The sequence below is a fragment of the Malaclemys terrapin genome, chromosome 1 (genome assembly GCF_027887155.1).
Source record: "Malaclemys terrapin pileata isolate rMalTer1 chromosome 1, rMalTer1.hap1, whole genome shotgun sequence".
In the NCBI taxonomy this organism is placed as follows: domain Eukaryota; kingdom Metazoa; phylum Chordata; order Testudines; family Emydidae; genus Malaclemys; species Malaclemys terrapin.
Genome location: NC_071505.1, coordinates 124,709,503 through 124,729,750, shown reverse-complemented (window position 1 = coordinate 124,729,750; position 20,248 = coordinate 124,709,503). Strand labels below are relative to the sequence as shown.

At 43.5% G+C, this 20,248-nt stretch overlaps 1 protein-coding gene across 6 annotated transcripts in view; it reads right to left on the bottom strand.

Annotated features, from left to right (window-relative positions):
• PRR5 (proline rich 5) overlaps window positions 1-20,248 on the bottom strand; it is a 145,456-nt gene that overhangs the window by 66,010 nt on the left and 59,198 nt on the right. For 5 of the 6 annotated variants that reach the window (XM_054038085.1, XM_054038059.1, XM_054038043.1 and 2 more), the window contains one exon: window positions 19,701-19,957. In XM_054038085.1, coding sequence (XP_053894060.1) covers window positions 19,701-19,831 — 131 coding nt within the window. In that variant the 5' untranslated portion in view covers window positions 19,832-19,957. The remainder of the gene's footprint in view (window positions 1-19,700; window positions 19,958-20,248) is intronic. The other variant, XM_054038076.1, reaches the window with a different exon arrangement.

Below are 20,248 nucleotides of genomic sequence, written 5' to 3'. Positions count from 1 at the left end.
TGGTCTAAAGTGGCTAGTGATGTCTGGTATCCAACTTGAGACACTTTAAAGGGACCTGATTTCCAGAGTCAGATGGCCTTTCTGAAAATCAGGGCCCTTTAAGATGTCTCAATTTGAGCACCCAAAAACTGAGGTACCCAAAAGCTCTAGACACTTTTGAAAATGTAGGCCTATATATTTTAATCACAAGAATAAAGGCCCCATCACAGAGGAAATATATTACTATAAGTTAGGTGATGGTACACATGTATTATTGATATATATTTTTTTAAACTATGGTTATTTGATTCCTTTACCAATAATCAGTGGTTTAAGATTAAACACAAAATGAAGTTCAGACCATAAACATAATGTTATTTCACTAGAATATATTTACTCAAGTCACAAGAATCCTTAGAGTTTTCAAAGACTTTCAGAGAAAAAAATATGGACACACCTCTCTTCTCTGATGGGTTTTTGGCTAACTTCACTGGACATCTCTCATTCATTCTTCTTAAGAAAAATAACAGTACTATGACAGAAAAGCATCAGTAACACAGACCAATTGATTGCTACTCCCTTCCCCTCCCTTCCAAGATTTATGCTCCTGCCCTAGGTAGAGGAAAACCAGCTGAAAAAATTAGGTGATATTTAATGTTTATGAAAGTTAGCCATCAACAGAAGTAGTGATGAACCAGGTACAGGTATAATCCCTTCTCAGCACCCACTCTGAATTCCACTTGTACTTCTCTTGTATGCAAAGGCTGTATAGAGACCGTCAGTGTTGCCTGTGTGTTTCTGCTGTGATCAACATCGACTGCGCACAAAGCAGAAACCTCCAAATTCATTAAGCTCTGTCTAGAAGTGTAAGTGAGTACTTAACATTAATTCACACTGCTTAAGGCTGCCACCTATCATAATTTTCATGACTGCCCAAATCTGAAGGGCTGATCTGAAAATTTGCAAAACACTATGGGCCTTATCTGGCAGCTCTTACTCCCACTAGTGATGCTTAGGAGTCCCACTGACTTTAAGAGGACTCCACATGTAAAGGTTACTCAGGGCAGGTCTATCCTACAGAATTACTTTGGTATAACTACATCGCTTAGGGGTGTGAAAAACTCATACCTCGGAGCAACATTGTTACACCGACCTAACCCCCGGTATAGACAGTGCTATGTCAACAGGAGTGCTTCTCCCGCCAACACAGCTACCACCTCTCATGGAGATGGATTAACTCTGCTGATGGGTCAGCTCTCTCCTGTCAGTGTTGAGCACCTTCATTTACGTGTAGATCTGCCCTCAGATGAATAAGGATCAGAGTCCAATACAGTCCTGAAATACATTAAGGGTTCAGATTGAGTCTGATGTGATCAGGCGTGCAACACAATTTAAAAAATTTGTTTCTGAGGACAAAGCTGAAAAGGTAACTCAAATGTATGTCTACCCTTCGAGCTGGAGCTGTAATTTCCAGCTTGGGTAGACAAACCTGTGCTAGCTCTGATTGAGCTAGCGCACTAAAAATAGAGTGTAACCATGGCAGCACAAGCAGTGGGAGGGGCTAGCCACTTGAGTACATACCTAGTGTCTCAGACAGGATTGTATGTGGGCCTCCTGTTGCTCACACCACTGCAGCTACACTTCTATTTCTAGCACACTGCTAGATCAGAGCTAGCACAAATATGCCTTCCTGAGCTGGGCATTATACCTCCAGCTCAAAATGTAGATGGACTTTATATCTATCAGCTACTCCTCCTGTTGTTTTGCCACATGATTCCACAACCCTTTGACACCATTTTCCCTAATAGAGTCATTCTTACTAAGGTGACCGTTTGCACTGTCACAGAAGGCTCTCCTTATCAGTTTAACATGGAGAAAAATGCAGCTCTTCTCTCATGAAAATATTCTGGTTAAAACAATAAACGTATGTCGGTCCAGTCTGTGGCTTTTACATCTCTGCCCCAAACAGCTTTACCCCAGGAGGAACACTGGGGAAACTGTGCCTCTCTTCTGGGGAATCTCTGCACAACAAGGGTGTGTGTACCATATGCTCCATCCTAGAGAGAAAATTGCTTCCCCCCCCAAACACCCCAGCCCTGCTTTACGCATTGGTTCGGGTGAAGGGGAGTCATGGGAGAGGGGGATTATGAGACTGATTCATCCCCACCATTCCCTGTCCTCTTTTGGGGATCCTACTCCTGGGGATGGGGGAGAGCAGAAGTAAACAGTCCCTGCCCTACCTAGAGGCTGGGAAACACAGGGAATGCTATTGTAGATAGCCTTTGTGCCGCTGCACAAGAGCAGGAGGAAGTTTCCTGCACACAGTCTGGACAGTTTCATCTTCTTCCAACTATATTTGAATTTTGCAACCCAAACATGGCAGCACCGTGCTACAGCAAGAGAGCCACAAACTGGAAGTGACTCGGTTGGTTAAATTAAACTAAAGGCTGAATAAAAATGAAAGGTACTTGGTTAGTTTAATTCTCCAGATGGATACAAATGCACAATATGAACAAATAGGATTAATGGCAAAATGTTAATGAGATTATTACAATTATTTCATTTTTAATAATGAAAGTAACAAGTAAAGAAATATAAAATTCTCAACTGATGTAAATTGACATAGCTCCAGGGTTTTAAATTCAACTGCAACTGTCTCAGTTTATCTTTAAAAATGAAAAATACACAGAGAGTAATCACTTCCACCCCAGACAGAAAAATATGCATATACATTAGTGTTACCCTGACAGAAACAAACATGTCTGAACAGCTTAGTTCCCTTTGCAGGGAGGAAAAAGGAAGGATTTTAGTAGCACACTTCGCCTTTGAGAAGTATTCTGGCCCAGTGGATAGGCCATTTAACTGTGAGTCACAAGAGCTGGGTTCTATTTCTGGATCTACCACTGTGTAACGTTGGCTAGCTTCTGGGCCCCAGTTTCCTCATATTTAGAGTGGGGGTAATACTTGCCCACTTCCATAAAGTGCTTTAAGATCAGTGGATGTAAGAGCTGAGTATTATTATAAGAGCACATGATTATTGTCGTTATGGAACAGGCTCTTCAAAATTATCACTGTTTCACTTTTCTTCCCTCTTAACCCTACCAAGCAAAAGAGGAATCTAACTACAAAGTGAAGCTCTTCCTGTTTGATTTTGCACCAGGCTAAAAGCCTCACAGCTTGTCTGAAAACACAGGGCTGAATTTTCCTCCCTAAGCTGCAGAGTGCATCTCTATTCTACATGCCAAACTCCCACTGACATTTCTGCAATAGCAATAGAGATCCACAGTGGTACTAACAGACCATCACCATGGGTCACAGAGTTGAATTTCACCCTTAGAATATCTGATGGAAAAGATTTTAGAAAACTGAAAACAACCGCACACACACACCTCCACCCTGTGTTTCTGGTTTGACCACTGACTTAGCAAGCATTGTTTTTTAGAACTCTGCAGCGGATTTTCCTTCAGGTCACACTATAGTGTCTCTGGTACAATCGAAAAATGACAAGTTTCTGAGTTCTAGAATGTAAAGTTGGGACCAAATCTGCCTATCCTAAGTATGCTAGTTTGTATTTGACAAGCTAGTAAACAAGGAGGCTCGTTGCCTCGTGAAGCAGGGCTGGATGTGGGCTATACTCATAAAGTTCCTATGAGAGAAATTTAAACATCAAAAACCCGATACAAACTAGCAGTAAAGCTCATCTGGATACATGGGAGGCAGGTTTATATAATTTTTGGTGTTGCCCAGAACGGGTCCAAGTCTGTGTCCCTCCCCTCCCCAGCCCCCACGGTTAAGGCTCTGGGAGGGAGTTTGGGTGCGGGAGGGGTTCGAGCTCTGGGATGGAGTTTGGATGCTGGGTGCAGGCTCTGGGCTGGGACAGTGGGTTGGGGTGCAGGGTGTGGGCTCTGGGAGGGAGTTTGGGTGCTGGGTGCAGGCTTTGGGCTGGGACAGGGGGTTGGGCTGCAGGAGGGGATGTGGGAGGGTGTTTGGGGTGCTGGATACGGGCTCTGGAATGGGACAGAGGGTCGGAGTGTGGGAGGGGGTTCGGGGCATGGGGCTGGGCCAGGGATGAGGAGTTTGGGGTGCAGCAGGAAGGCTGCCCTGGGGCTGGGGCAGGGGGGCACAGAGGACTCCTCCCCCAGCCCTCTCCCTGCTGGCGGCAGCAAACTCCAGGGGAGTGGAGGGGAGGGGAAGGGGGCCCTCTCCAGTCCCCCCAGCATGACACTCATCCAAGCTCCCCAGGTCCAACCAGAATAAGCCCTCCCTCCTCGGAGTCGACTCGGAGTCACCTACGGGAGGGAGGGGGGAAGGGCTGCCATGAGCCTCCTCATCTCCTCCCTCACAGGTGCAGCAGCCACCTCAGCCTGCCCCCGGCACCACTCCCTTGTAGCCAGCAGAAGCAGTGGCTGGCAAGGGAGTGCAGCGCGCAGCTGCAGGGGCCATCTGCCCGCTGCCGAGGGCAGGCAGGGACACTCGGGGGAGGTGTGTGGGGGCAGCAAGTGGGGCCGGGGAAGAGACCCGAACATTGGTGGAGCCAGGCCCCCGGGCCCTGAATTTGCTGGAGCCTGGGCACCATGAGCCCATACAACTTGCCGTCCCTGTCTGGACTTTCAGATGGGTTCAATAATACTTTTACATATCCACACTATTGTTCCAGAGTTAGAACCATGTTTGACACCACCTCCTTAGAAAGGCATAATTACCATCCAGTCCTGTAAGTAATAACTCAGTTTACAGTTTATACTATGTGGAGAAAAAAAACGGCTACCTGCTTTAAAATTGTGCTTGGTTCCTTTACATGGTTTAAAAGGCTCCAGTGACAGCTGCTTCTGCATCAGAAAAATGAGCCATGTTTGACAGCAGACATCAAAATCGGGTTTTGGGGATTTCTTCTTTCCCCCCAAATTAGTGTTGAAAACAGTTACTCTACTGGTGTGTACTGGGCCAACAGAGTTCAACCCCTGTTTTAGCAAGTGGAGAGAGATACATGTACTACTGGAGAAAGTCTAGATAATATCTCAGATGTTTTGCTCTAATGGGTAGGGCCCTACCAAATTCACAGACCATTTTGGTCAATTTCACGGTTATAGGATTTTAAAAATCAGAAATGTCATCATTTCAGCTATTTAAATCTGAAATGTCACGGTGTTGCAATTATAGGGGTCCTGACCCAAAAAAGGAGTTGTGAGGGGGTCACAAGGTTATTGTAGGGTGGGGTTGCAGTACTGCTACCCTTACTTCTGTGCTGCTGCTGGTGGCAGCACTGCCTTCAGAACTGAGCGGTGGCTGCTGGCTGGGAACCCAGCTCTGCAGAAAGAGCCGTCACCAGCGGCAGCACAGCAGTAAGGATGGCACGGTATGGTATTGCCACCTTTACTTCTGTGCTGCTGCCTGCGCAGCTGGGCCCCCAGTCAGCAGCTGCCACTGTCCGGCCGCCCAGCTCTGAAAGCAGCAGTGCAGAAGTAAGGGTGGGATGGGATGGTATTGCCACCCTTACTTCTGTGCTTCTGCTGGCGGGGCGCTGTCTTCGGAGCTGGGTGCCCGGCCAACAGCCTCCGCTCTCTGGTTGCCCAGCTGTGAAGTTAGGGTAGAAGTAAGAGTGGCAATATCAGACACCTCCCCCCTAAAATAACCTTGTGACCCTTCTGCAATTCCCCTTTGGGTCAGAACCCCTAATTTGAGAAACGCTGGTCTCCCCCATTAAATCTGTATAATATGGGGTAAAAGCACACAAAAGACCAGATTTCACAGCAGGAGACCAGATTTCATGGTCTGTGATGCGTTTTTCATGACCGTGAATTTGGTAGGGCCCTACTAATAAGTATTAAGCATGGCTGACCCTGTGTAGAAGTCAGATCCACCACAAGACAAACGCTTTGAGTGCAGGCTGAGGGTGAAGCACTGGGAGGAAGGAGATGTGGCAACCACTCTCAAACTCTGGTTCATTTTCATAGTAGAGAGACAGCCACAGTGTTTAACAGTGAAAAGACCTACAGCTAAACATCTCTGGCCTCATTAGCAGGGGGAAATAAAAATAAAAATGATGTGTTTGGGATAGTGAGCATATGATCCAGCCATGCAGAAATGCATAAACAGACCAAAACAGAAAACATCACTCTCCCTCTGCTATTCATTTGATGGCATTTTCAAGATGTTAAGTACCCCTTGTTTGAATTCTCCTCACACGTACACATTAATAATCCAATACAGTTGATCTTGGCTGGCTTGAACAGACACACTCAATTTACAATCATTGGAAAATTGGCAGCTAAATGTCCCTAGTACATAGTGAAGTGACGTGGCCACGTTTAATATTAGGAGTAATATGTGAGGTGCAATTAATGTAGTGAATAAAACCAGCACTCTCTACACGCTCTTCTGGTTCGGAAATGTACTTTGTAATGTTCCCTGACATCCTCTCGTAGAGTGGAATGACTAAAATATCTGCTACAGCTCTCCCTCTCTCTCTGGAGATCCTTTCTGAATGAGGGGGAGGGTTTACTAGCCAGACTCTCAACAGGTCTATTACTCCACAGAGGGCGCTCTCTCAAATGGAGCAAGACTCTCTACATGCCCCTCCTCCACCCCAGGAGGAGTACCAGAGACAGTCTGCCAGGACTCGTCCTTGCACTAAAGAGAATACAACCTGCTCTATCCATCAAATGGAGCAGATTGCTCCCCCTGGAGTACACTGGCTTTGCTCTGTGAGCTTGGTGGGGGTCTGACCCCTTTTTTATAGTCCTGCTTCCTGGCAGGAAGCAAAAGTGAACAGTGCCAGAATGCAGGGAACACAGGGACATCTACCCTGTGCAGTGGCTCAAGGGAGAAGATTTTTGTTTGCCTCTGAGTGACAGCCTGGAGGCCACTCCTAAGCTGGGCTATTATCTGTAGACTGAGTAGCTGTTTGTGAAGTGCTCTGAGTATGAAAGTGACTGTATAAAGCAGGTATCCACAAAACCTCAATGTTCCTATTATTTGCACATGCTACTACTGGCTGATTTCCCCCACAGAGGATTAGAACGATGGAAGCAGCCTGAACTACCTGGAATTGGATTCCCTTTATTTCATTTTGGGCATTCAGTGACTACGACGAGATTTAGGACTTGTCTACACAGGGAAATGACCATCATAGTTATAGCCAAATAACTGAAGGAGGAGTAATTATTCTGGAACAAAGTCACTTTTATTCCAGAATACTGTGTCCCCACAGGGGAGTTATACCAACATGCCTAGAGAGCAGTAGTTATTCCGCTTTAGCTATGACAGTCAATTTCTAGCCCGTAGGCTCCTAAATGACTAAGGCTATGTCTACACTACGGACCTTACAGCGGCACAGCTGCATCACTGTAAGGTCTCCTGTGTAGCCGCTCTCCCGCCAGCATAATTACCTCCCCACCCGACAAGCAATGTTAACTATGTTTTGCTGACAAACGTGCTAGTGTAAGCCTCTGTCACCTATTAAAATACGACCTAGACACTTTTGAAAACTTTACCCCTGTCAATATGTAAGTTGTGGTGTTTTTTCAATGTATTTTTATCATCATTTTCTTCCGGTATTATATTAATCTTTTTTAACTTCTTTATTTCTCTTCGAAAAGTTCTGCAAGCCCTAATTAAGGACACTGAACAGAATACTTAGGCTTTGTCAACACAAGAAAGCCACATCAGTTTAATTAAAGGCGTGATTTTAAACCAATTTAGTTAAACAGGTAAAAAAGGCTGTGTGGGGATTCATGTCAGTTTAAGAGTGGCTTACTTGTGTTTGCGGCAATTTGTGTTCATAATTGACTTAAGCCAACCTGAAATAAATCTGGCTTAAATCAAACTATGAGTGTCCCATGGGGGTTGCATTGGCTTTCTATATTGATTTAAAATCACACTTAGTTATGTAATTCCGTTTATGTAAAATGCTGCTATACGGGGGTAATCTCAGCTCACGTTTTAACCATTCAACCTAAACTGGAAATGCTTTATAAAATGTATTCCGCAATCCCTTTTATAACATACACCTCTACCTCGATATAACACTGTCCTCGGGAGCCAAAAAATCTTACCGCGCTATAAGTGAAACCGCATTATACTGAACTTGCTTTGATCCACCGGAGTGCGCAGCCCCGCCCCCCCGGAGCACTGCTTTACCACATTATATCCAAATTCATGTTATATCGGGTCGCATTATATCGAGGTAGCAGTGTATCTGTTTCTGAAGCATGCGCTTACGTTCACTAATATTGCCTTGAGCATCTCGCACATACATCACAAAGTTTAAATTTAAGAAAAATAAATCAACATTCCCTGCCAGGTACCGGCAGCGACTGTAGCACCTTTAGAATAGAAGATTCTGCCATCACTGTAAAGCAGCAAATTCTGAATGTTAATGTTGCCCATGCTCTGCTAAGTATCAGTACTTATTGTCATTACAGTAAAGTTCAGTCTGTGTAAGAGTAGCACAAGGACTATGCACCACTTATGTTTCACTTGGGCAATATTAGAGTATCTGCTAACTAATTAGGATAAACCATCTGTTCCATCTTGTATTTAGCAGTGACACTCTAAGGCTATGTCTATCTACACAGTGCACCTTACAATGGCGCGGCTGTGCCATTGCAGCTGCACCACTGTAAGTCACGATGTGTGGCTGCTCTTTATCGACAAAATAAAACCACCCTCGAGGGGCGCTAGCCACACCGGCGCTTTTCATCGCTCAAAGTTTTGTCATTCAGGGGGGTGTTTTTTCACACTCCTGAGTGACAAAAGCTTTAGCGACAAAAGTGCGAGTGTAGACATAGCCTAAGTACCTTTCCCAGAACTGAGGAAGACTTCTGTGTGGCTTGAAAGTTTGTCTCTCTCACCAACTGAAGTTGGTCCAATAAATATATTATCTCACCCACCCTGTCTCTCTAATATCCTGGGACTGACACAGCTACAACTACACAGCATATACAGATGTCTGAAAGCTACGCTAACTCAGGGGTTCTCAAACTGGGGGTCGGGACCCCTCAAGGGGTCGTGAGGTTATTATATGGGGGGTCGTGAGATTTCAGCCTCCACCCCAAACCCCGCTTTGCCTCCAGCATTTATAATGGCGTTAAATATATTAAAAAGTGTTTTTAATTTATAAGGGGGGGGGGTCACACTCAGAGGCTTGCTATGTGAAAGGAGTCACCAGTACAAAAGTTTGAGAACCACTGCACTAACTGAATGGTAGTATAATTTTTCCACAAATCTGTTTACTTATATCAAGAGATATGTATCCCACAATACCCTGCAAAGCTGAAGTCAGCTTTGGCACTGGAAAATACAAAATACAAAGACAAGATATGTGAATGTTCTGCACTGGTACAAGCTTGGGAGGTATTGTCACAGGCTGATAGTACCAGGAAGAAAACAAGAGATAAGAAAGGTACTGGACTAGTACAAATTGGTGGGTTAGAACTCAGTAATGTACACAGAAAGACCTCTAACTTGTAAACTGGTCTGGTATAAAGGAGGTGGTTTTGAATACATATTTCAAAGCACACCTTCTGCGTAAGGTGAACTGCATGCTGCAAGAAACAAGCTTCTCAGAAGGATTGGTGTGCTATTAACTCATTCCTTTCTGTATAATTCTGCTTTGATTTTACACAATAAATTTGGCTATGGTTGGTTATTTGGTCACTTACACTGCAAGTGTTGTCAAGCAATTGGTTATGCTTTTAGCAACAATATGAAATGTATTAAGAATACAAAATACAGGCAAACCGCATGCATCAGAAGTTTGATAATGGGATACATACAAAGCCAGACAGGCCCATGAGCCACTGGCACAATGGCACATAAGATCCTCTTTGGTTCTAGCTAATGATCTTCATGACTGTCTGCTATCTCATCCTCGCAACATGACGGCCCTCCTCACAAGCCAATGCCAAATGTTATTATCCATAGGATAGTACAAAATGCTACACACAATTTTCATTTTTGGTACTTTTTTAAGCCATTATCAAGTCTTTCAATGCACTAAACTTAGATCTATATAATATTTTGGGACTGTAAATAAAATATTTACAAGAGCAAAGCAGAGTAAGAAACCAAACCGTAGTCCCAAAAAAGACAACAAAATCCATCTGTGCACTTGCTGGGTACAGATAAACTCCCCAATGCTGAATAATGTTGTAACCTTCAGCCCAAATGAGAACCCACTTGTTTATACTACTGAATGTACAAGTTCAAAACAGTTTTAGTCTACTGATGCACTCTAAGTGTAGAGGTACAAAGATATGGCTTCTTCTCCCTCATACATCACAACAGCTCCTGGACTGATTCTTCTCTTTCAGAATATGAGCAATTCCCTTTAACTTCAAAGTGGCTTCATGCGTCATGTAGTGGGAAAATGGTGTGCAAGAAAGACGTGTTGTGTGTGTGAGTACAGTAACTCCTCGCTTAATGTTGTAGTTTGGTTCCTGAAAAATGCTACTTTAAGTGAAACGATGTTAAGCGAATCCAATTTCCCCATAAGAATTAATGTAAATTGGGGGAGGCTAGGTTCCAGGGGAAAAATTTTTGCCAGAGAAAAGACATTATATACATATACAGTATAAGTTTTAAATAATTTTAAACAAACAATTTAATACTGGACTCCCTAATGACGACTGTGAAGCTTGGTTGAGGCAGGGGTGTAGTGGGATTGGGGGGGCGGGGGCGAGCCCCGCTCCGCCTGCCTGGCACTCCTGCTGGGGAGCGGAGTCAGGACGTGGGGGCTTGCCCTGCTCTGACGGCCCGGCGTTCCAGCCGGGGAGCGGGGTTGGGGCATGGGCACTGGGTCGGGGGCTTGCCCACTCCCTGGCTGGAATACCAGGTGGGTGGAGTTGGATAAGCCCCCGCACCTACTCCCTGGCAGGAGTGCCGGGCGGGCCGAATGGGGCAAGCCAAACAATCTTATAAAATGGAACATTGCGCAACTTTAAATGAGTATGTTCTCTAATAGATCAGCAACCTAATAACGAAACAATGTTAACCGGGACGACTTTAAGTGAGGAGTTACTGTATATGCGCATGCAACATGCGAGTGGGTGTATCTGAGCAGCACACAAATTAAATAAAAAAATCCAATCATTTACTTACACTCACAGGCGCCGACTTTCAGCTTTCCCTGGGCCCCGTGGCCCCGCCCCACTCCACCACTTTCCCCAAGACCCAACCTTCGCTCTGCCTCTTCCTACCCCCACTCCGCCCCTCGCACAAGGCTCCACACCACCCCCTCTCCCAAGTACGCCCTCCTCCGCCTCCCCCCAGCGCCTCTCGCCCACCGCCGAACAGCTGGGGGGAGGAGGGAGGAGTTGATTGGCAGGGCCCACCGAACAGCTGATCAGCGGGTGGCTGGTGGGTGCTGAGCACCCACTATTTTTTTTTCATGGGTGCTCCAGCCCCAGAGCACCCACAGAGTTGGCACCTATGCTTACCCTGCAGGAGGTTGCAGTTTCAGAAAGACTGCACATACGTATGGATTGATGGGACAGTTCCTCAGCTGGTGTAAATCAGTGTAGCTCCACTAACTATTGCAATTTACTTCAGCTTCACACTCACACACACACAAATGCACGCACACAGTCTGTCATCAGTATGAATAAAATCCAGGCTGGTAATGACCAAGTCTTTACCATCTGATAGGCGTTTAGTGACCTATGTGACATAAGTTGTTGATCTCAGTTCAGTTCGTAATGGACAAAAGTATCCACATCACAAGAAGAGCAGGAGCTGGGAAGTCTGAATTGGCTCCTCCAGTTGCCATGGCTAGTTAAAGGAGATCTGCACTCCCTCTGCATAGTCATTTGATCTCATGTCTCCCCTGCTCCCTGCTCTCTCCTGCTTCTGAAAAGACAGACGATTCATTGGGTGAACTTTTCTTCATCCAGTCCCCCACCTGACACTCCTATGCCATGACAGCTGGGATGGAGGGCTGGATTCCCACCCCAGAGGAGTGCTGGATGTGGGCAGAGGGCAAAGAATATAGCAGGGGTAGGCAAACTATGGCACGCGTGCCAAAAACGGCACATGAGCTGATTTTCAGTGGCACTCACACTGCCCGGGTCCTGGCCACCGGTCTGGGGGGCTCTGTATTTTAATTTAATTTTAAATTAAGTTTCTTAAACATTTTAAAAACCTTATTTACTTTACATACAACAATAGTTTAGTTAGATATTATAGACTTATAGAAAGAGACCTTCTAAAAACCTTAAAATGTATTACTGGCACGCGAAACCTTAAATTAGAGTGAATAAATGAAGACTCAGCACACCACTTCTGAAAGATTGCCAACCCTTGGAATAGAGGACCAGTAATGTGTCCAGAACTGTGGGGAGTGTTAGGGGGTCGGAGGATTGAGGTTTCCAGTTACCTAAGAGAAGAGTAGAAATTTGTAAAGTGTCCAAGTCAAGACTGCAGTAGAGGAGTAGACATCCTGAGTCCCTAAAAAGCTTAATGACAAGTTTCAGAGTAACAGCCGTGTTAGTCTGTATCCGCAAAAAGAAGAACAGGAGTACTTGTGGCACCTTAGAGACTAACAAATTTATTAGAGCATAAGCTTTCGTGGACTACAGCCCACTTCTTCGGATGCATATAGAATTCTATATGCATATATATATATATATATCAAGTACTCCTGTTCTTCTTAAAAAGCTTAAGCTATTTTCATGACAGGGCTGAATCGGCAGCAAGCAGCTTGTTTTTCATAACTGCAGCAAGAACTGAAAGCTTCCCAGCGTTATATGTGGAGCTCTGTAAATTAGTGTGGTAGCGTAGCACTGTCTAATCTGGGTACAGTAGGAGGACTGCGTTCTATCTCTCTTCAACTGCTAGCTGGCTTCTGTGAAGTACCAGACTAATTAGCCTAAGTCACTGTTTCCTCAAACTGTGAGTCATGATGAGCCACCAATGGTTTAAAGAGCCCTTCCTGTATCTGCAGAATCAAACAGTTTGTGAATCCAGAAGTGGGAGATGGGAGAGAGGGTTGAGAAAAAAGGTAGGTCAGTAAGCGGGGCTCTTTCTTAGGACAAGTCTATACTTTAGATGTTATATCGACATAGCTATGGAACTCAGGGTGTGAAAAATTCACAGTCCTGAGCACCACAATTATGCTGACCTAACCCCTGAAATAGACATGCAAGGCTGACAATGTTTCCATCAACTTAACCACTACCATCTGGAGAGGCAGATTACCTACTGTGACAGAAAAACCTCTTCCTACGGTGCTACAGAGCTGTAGCTTTGCTACTGTAGCACCTATAGTATAGACTTCGTCACACAAAATGAATGAAAAGGCTGGAGAACACCAAATCTAGACTACTCGTTGGGTTTAATAGGTGGATATGCAATGCAGGTAAGCATGCAAGTAACAAGACAGAAATGTACTTGTTACTGGTTTCCCTGTAGTTTGGAGATTACATTCTATGCTGAAAATACAAATATTTCCCCTAATGCCCTGGCCTTTGTTAAAATATAAAAAACACAATCTGAAGCTGACCTACACACAAAAGTATATGCATGTGTAAAAAGATACTGTACTATAAGAAATGAAACTTGAACAAAGGTGAATGTAAAGATAGTGTAACATGGCTCTCCAAAGCTGTCCACCTGTCACTTTTTCAAGATAAGCTCTTGTGATAATTTAAAATTATTTGTATCCAAAACAAAAGACTAATCAAGCATTTCCTGAGAATTAACACATTCAAACACACCATGGCAGTGAAGACCTATCACAAAAGGCAAAGAAGCAGCATGGCTGTGAGCTGCTGAAGATAGGAATGTTTCTGACAGGAAGCCCATGCTGGCCTGTTTGGGAGACTTGCCAAAGGCTGCACTGATCTCTCATATTTATACATCCCACAGTTACCACAGACTGCAGTAGAATGCCAAAAGAACACTAACTGAAAGGGAGAATGAACTCGCAAGAACAACGGTAAAATCAGCTGAGTGGACGTTCCACCTCACACTTGGAGAACACCTATGTTCTTCTGTTTGCCCAATCAATTTCCTCAGAAAGGCAAGGGCATGGCACTTTGTGTTCTATAACTAGGGATGAACTAATCTCTTATTAAACAAGAGCAGGGTCGGCTTCCCCAACACTATGCCTTAAAGTAAAGGGACCCCAAAGAGGTTAAAAGTATCGTTCTAGCCTATTCACTGTTTGATTCTCTGCGGAGGCTCCTAACCCGCACTGTAATTAGCACCAAGGTAGAAGGGGTGTTTTTTTAAAAGATATGGCCTCCTGGCCACTGTGTAACTAGCCTGAGACCAAACAAACTCATTGCACATGGGCTGTTGAATGGCTCTCTGACAGGACAGGATTTATTCTCAGAGTTATTGAGCACCCACAGCTGCTCACTGATTCAATAGGTGTTATGGGTGCTCAGCAAATCTGAAAGTATCATCCTAAATCTGTAATTCGTATTGTTTTAAAACCAGATGTAGTTAAGATTAAACACCTCTCTTTCCAATGAGCAAAAGTTGTACGTCGAGCTGAGGAACTACTGCAAACCTGGGCTCAAAAAAAAAGAGCTGGTCAGGAATTTTTCCTATGAATTATGTTTTTGTTGAAAAATGCCAATTCATCACAAGTGAAACTGTCTGTACAACAGGGTCGGGTTTACCAAATTTTCTGACTGGAAAAAAGGTTGAGATATTTCTGGTATTACACAACTTTTTGTTTAAAAATTTAAACTAATTGGTCTGGGGGGAAAAGTGAATCAAAGAAAAAACAGCCAAACCGAAAATGAAATATATAGAAATTATCAAAACAAAACATTTTGATTGCCTCAAAATAAAACTGATTTTTCAGGTTTTGAATATTTTCAAGATTTCGAGTTTTCATCCTGATTCATTATAGGAAAAAATGTCTAACTCTTGAAAATATTCACGGGAAAACTATTTCTCATCCAGCTCTATTGATTAACTTTAGTTTGAAATTTGACCACCTGTTCATTTTGACCACCATCCTTTTCACTTGATATTTCCAAACAAAGGTGTGTAAATGTGTTTTTGTTTGTGCACATTTTTAGGAAATTGCTAGTCTGTAAATAAATACTGAACTCATATGCAAAGAAGGGTATGTGAGAGTACACCCAAGTATTTGGTAATTGCTATTTGTAATTCTCCTATTCAAAAAGTTCCAGTCAAACAATCAGTGAACAGAAACTGTACCATGTGAATCTCACTAAAAGTCAAGGGAATTTAAACTTCTAAGTGCCTAAATCACTTCTGAGCATCTAAGTCACTTTGGTACTTCTGAAAATTGTTCCCAAAGTGAACAATTTGCAAACACCCATAGACTGAAATTAAGTTGTTTGTCAAACATTTAATGAAAATAAATAAATGTACTAAAACACAAAGTCTTCAAAGTGCTTTACAACCATTCATTCATTAACTGCATCAACTGTAAACCCAGTTGTGAGGGAGATGAACATTATTATCCCTCTTTTGCAGATAGGGAAATTGAGGCACAGAGGGTTAAGTAGCTTCCCCGAAGTGTAACAAAAAGAGTTAGTGTCGGAGTCAGGAGTAAAAGTAAGGGGTTTTTGGCTCCCATTTGTTCCTGTGTTCAAACCAAACTCTCTCTCAAAAGTGGATCCCATTGAGAAGGTCTGGGAAGAAGGAGCTAAATCAATACAAATACTGTATCTCTGATTAATTAGCCAATGTGGGAAAGGGAAAAATGTCCTAACAAAAGTGAAAGCTCAGTACTTTCAGTTTGCAAATTTCAAAGTTTCTTTCATTAGGAAAGCCCTGCTGTAATCTGAAAAGACAGGGATTTTTAATTCAAGATGAAACATTGCGCCTTCCACTGAGCACTACTTAATGGCAAGCTACTATGCATACTATATTCCTGCAAAAACTAATTCAGATTGCTCCTAATCATGTTTCTCATCTTGGATTTACCATTGATTTCATTATTGTAAGAAACATCTCCTCCTCCTCCTTATATTTTAGCTTATTTTATTCACTACCTCCTACTTCTTCATTTTCCCTTTTTTCCCTAACACCAAGGAGAATATATGTTCATTTCACTATAGGCTTTTCCATGGCAGAACCCAGCCAGTATTAACCACTGATTAGGCAGTCAGTGCCAGCTCAGTCAAAGAAAACCTCTCTTTGGATTTCCTTTGCCCTCAGAGGGGCCCCCTTGGCTATCAGATTATAAAGATTATAAACCTTGGGTTTCTCAGTCCAATCGGTTTAGTCAGTATTCAGCCCTATTTACTGCTGCAGCAGCAAATAAGCAGTTGAAGACAATGCCTGTAAAAGAACCTAAATTATTTTAATCTAATGCAAATTTTGTGAGCTCTAATGAAGTTGTATTGTTCAATTATGCTGCTTCTAGTTGCTAGTGAACATGCGCTGGCTGGTGAGTCGGTACACACTGCTTTTGAGGTTCATTGAAAAGCAGAAGACTTAATGAAGGAAACTTTGCCGGACAGCTCATTTTGGCACATGAAGTAGCCACAACTCTACCTCTAGAGGGGGCAGCATGGGCTCAAAAGTGTGTGACACTGCCAGAAAAAGGTGTGTGGTGAGGCTGACCAGAGAGACTACTGACTTGAGTGGCTCTATTCCAGAGCTTTCACTGGCAAAGCTTATAGGGCAGAGATTCTCAAATCTCCCCCCCCAGGGGGTTGCCAGGTTATTACCTGGTGGGTCGCGAGCTGTCAGCCTCCACCCCAAACCCCGCTTTGCCTCCAGCATTTATAATGGTGTTAAATATATAAAAAAGTGTTTTTAATTTATTAGGGGGGTCACACTCAGAGGCTTGCTGTGTGAAAGGGGTCACCAGTACAACAGTTTGAAAACTACTGTTATAGGGAACCTTGGGAAAATGAAATGTGGCCTCCCACAGTACTCTGACACAGGGCAGAGACAGGGTCATTGCCTGTCCTCCCAAAGGATGAGTATCCTCTCATGAGCAATGGGTTTGGCTGGAGCAGGGGCATTCTGAGGGGTTGTATTTCACACCTCCTCACATCAGCTTTACTGAATCAGGCTCAAAGCCTCTTGCAAACACACACCCACAAACCGCCACCCAAGCACAGCTGCTAAAATTAAGGGGAAAATGGCAACTAATATTTCTGGCTTGATGAGAACGGAAGGCATTTCTGGTGCTTCTTATCACTCCCCTGATTAGCAAGAATGTTTAATAGTACACTGATAGAAATAGCAGAAATCGTTCTCCTATAAGGAAGGCAGTACATAAGCCAAAGGATAATGTTTGAGGACAGTACTTAGAAATGTTTTTGTTAACAAGCCACTTTTGTTTTACAGAAAACAACCAAACCAAACTCAAGGAACCAAACAAAAACAAAACAAAACACATGCATGGCAAAGGTTTTCAAAAGTGACCAGTGATTCCGGGTGACCCAACACTTAGATGCCCAACCGGACACGCCTTAAAAAAGTTCCTGAGTCCTGCATTTCAGAGAGTGCTGCACACCTGCACTCTGAAAATCAGGCCCCTTTTTAAAATTGGGCACCTAAAGTTAGGTTGGTCACCTAAACTTTGAGTCACCCAAAGTCAAGGGTCACTTTTCAAAATCTTGCACTTTTTTTGTGTCACATCTGAAAATCTTAACCAGATTTCAGATAATTGTTTCAAAGTATGAATAGCTAACCCATTATTGAAGCCTCAATTGTGCGGAGATGAAATGATGAAGATAAATTTTACAGAGTGTGTAGAGTATCTGCTAAGGTACTGAGATCCTTAAAGCCAAGACAGGATATGAGCTGCATTAAGTTGCAAGAAAGAGCTACGTTTATCCCCTTGTTTTGCTGCAGAGAGGGCCTTCAATTATTTACTATGAAATGCAGAGCCTGCACTTAGGCTGCAGTCTCTAAAAATCAGTTTTGTAATATTTATCATGACTTCAAAGCACATTGGCACACATACACTGATGCTCACTCTGTTTGCAAAATTAAGCAGTGTGGGTCTTATAAAGCAGCAGCTCCGCTGGCTTCTCCAGAGGGATTTCAAAGATGCGTGCTATGGAAGTTCAGTGTGCCAGTGTATTCACAGTGAAGGGAAAGATGACCTCGTGGCAAAAAGGAAAGGTCAGTCACCAAGTTCACAAACCAGTAAAGAGATTGCTCACACATGCATGGTTTAAACAATAAGTGATGCGTGGTTAATTAAATGCACAGAAGATCTAACAAGTCTCCCACAGACAGATGGGAAATACCCATTGATCATAACTGTCCCCACCTTTTCCAAATTCAAAAATAAATAAATAACCCGCTCTTATCTGACCAGTTCTTGGACTGTGTTTTGCACCAACAGTAGAGACAGCGAATGTGAACAATGCTCATGCAGCACTTTTCTCAGTGCTCATGCAGCACCATGAGACCCCTTCCATACCGTCCCCTAAACCCTCCCTATCCCACTATGCCAGGCAGCCACCCCCTCTCCGTTCAAATCGGTCCTGACAACTCGCTTCTCCGAGGAGGCCCATAAATGCTAATCTCGGCCAGTGAAAGCTGTCAGCACACCATTATGAAAAAGTTCTGAGGACCCTATTCTGTCACCCTGACTCACACCGAGCAGCCTTTACTCTGCGAGCAGCCTTACTGATTCCCATGGGACAAGTAGCCAAGTGAAGTACTACTCAACACGAGTAAGGGTGGCAAATCTTGAATTAGCACCGTCATCTGGATCTCTCCGTGCATACTTGTATTATTTAAGCTGCAAATTTCTCAGGGCTGGGACAGTGTCTCCGTTGTGTCTTGTATTGTTATAATGCCTAACAAGCTGCTCGTACTTAAAGAATTGATACGAAATAAATAAATAAATAATGGCAGAGTCATAGTGATAGATGATGTGGTTTCTTGGAATCTTTTTAGCACAATGGCACAATCCTATTAGGAAATTTGTTCTCCTGGCCACTCCAGTGATTTCTCTCTTGCTGTAAATATATCTCAGTGCTTTTTAAAAATACCTGTCAGTAACATTTTCCAAAGCGCCTAAGTCCCATTTTCAAAAAATTGACTTAAGGCCAGCTTTTTTAAAGGTGTTTAGGCACCCTGATATTAATGGGAGTTAGGCACCTAAATACTTTTTTAAATCAGTGCCTTAGGCACCTAGCAGTCAATGTCTCAATTAAAGTCAATGGGACTTAGGCTCTTAAATGCCTAAGTCACTCACTTTGGAAAATGTTCCCCTAAGTTACTTGAAAACGTTCCACTATCTATTTTGACAAACAGTGATAGACATAGAAATCATACACAGAAAAAAGTAAGCCTGATGGATTATTTTTCCCCTTTCCAAAACATACAGAAAGCACAGCAAAGCAGAATATACACACACTTTTAAACAAAACCAAATCAACCTTGAACTAAAATGTCTAGCAAGGTATAAGAACATATTTGTATGTTGGTGCTTTGCAAAAGTTCCTGCCTGTCAGAATGAAGCATAGGTTGAACCATCTTCAGGAGGGCAAGACTTATTTTTCTGTCAGCATTCAGAGAAAGGTTAATAGCAGCCTCAAAGAGTTGCTCCTGTCTGTTACTAAACATGTCTCTGGTTACATGTAATACATTAATGCAAAAGCCAATGTGTTGTTACGTTCCTGAAATAAAGCACTGTTAGGAACAAACTATCCCAGACTGCGAAAAAGAGAAAGAGATTGTAATTGTGGAATTAAGCATGCCAGCTGCTGTCGGAGAGCTTAGAAGCGCCAGGTGAGGAAGTGCATTGAGCAAGACCTTACCTGTTCCAGGTAGCATTGGAGCAGGCCCGTCGCTGCTGGGTCCCCCGCTCATCCAAGGCTGCCTGCTCTCTCTTGCCCAGATCACTGAGGCTGGGCGAACTCATGAACTTCAACCTGCGAAGAGTCCTCATGGTCAAATGTGTGTTTGTGCGTGGCAGCTACAGATACACCATCCTTTTTACACACACACACACGCAGCTGGAGCAGCAGCAGCAGCAATGCGAGCAGTTCTCTCCGTTTGTTGTTCAAAAAAGAAACTTAAAAAAAAAAGAAGAGAGAACCAGTCTCTACAGAGCACACCTCTGCCAGCAAGAAAACAAACCTTTAATCAGATCAACTGTGACGTCATAAACTGTGGTTAATAATTTCTCCAGTCCTTTTAAAAAATTAAAGCCAAACTTCTTGCTGCTGCTTTAACAGTTTGCTGGGGCCCCTTTTAACCAGCAGCTGCCCAAAGTGGAAAGATTTCCCCTTCCCCCGTCCCGGTGCACCAAAAATGAAGAGTCTCATTCAACGTGCTGCATGCTCCACCTGTCATGGGAATTGCT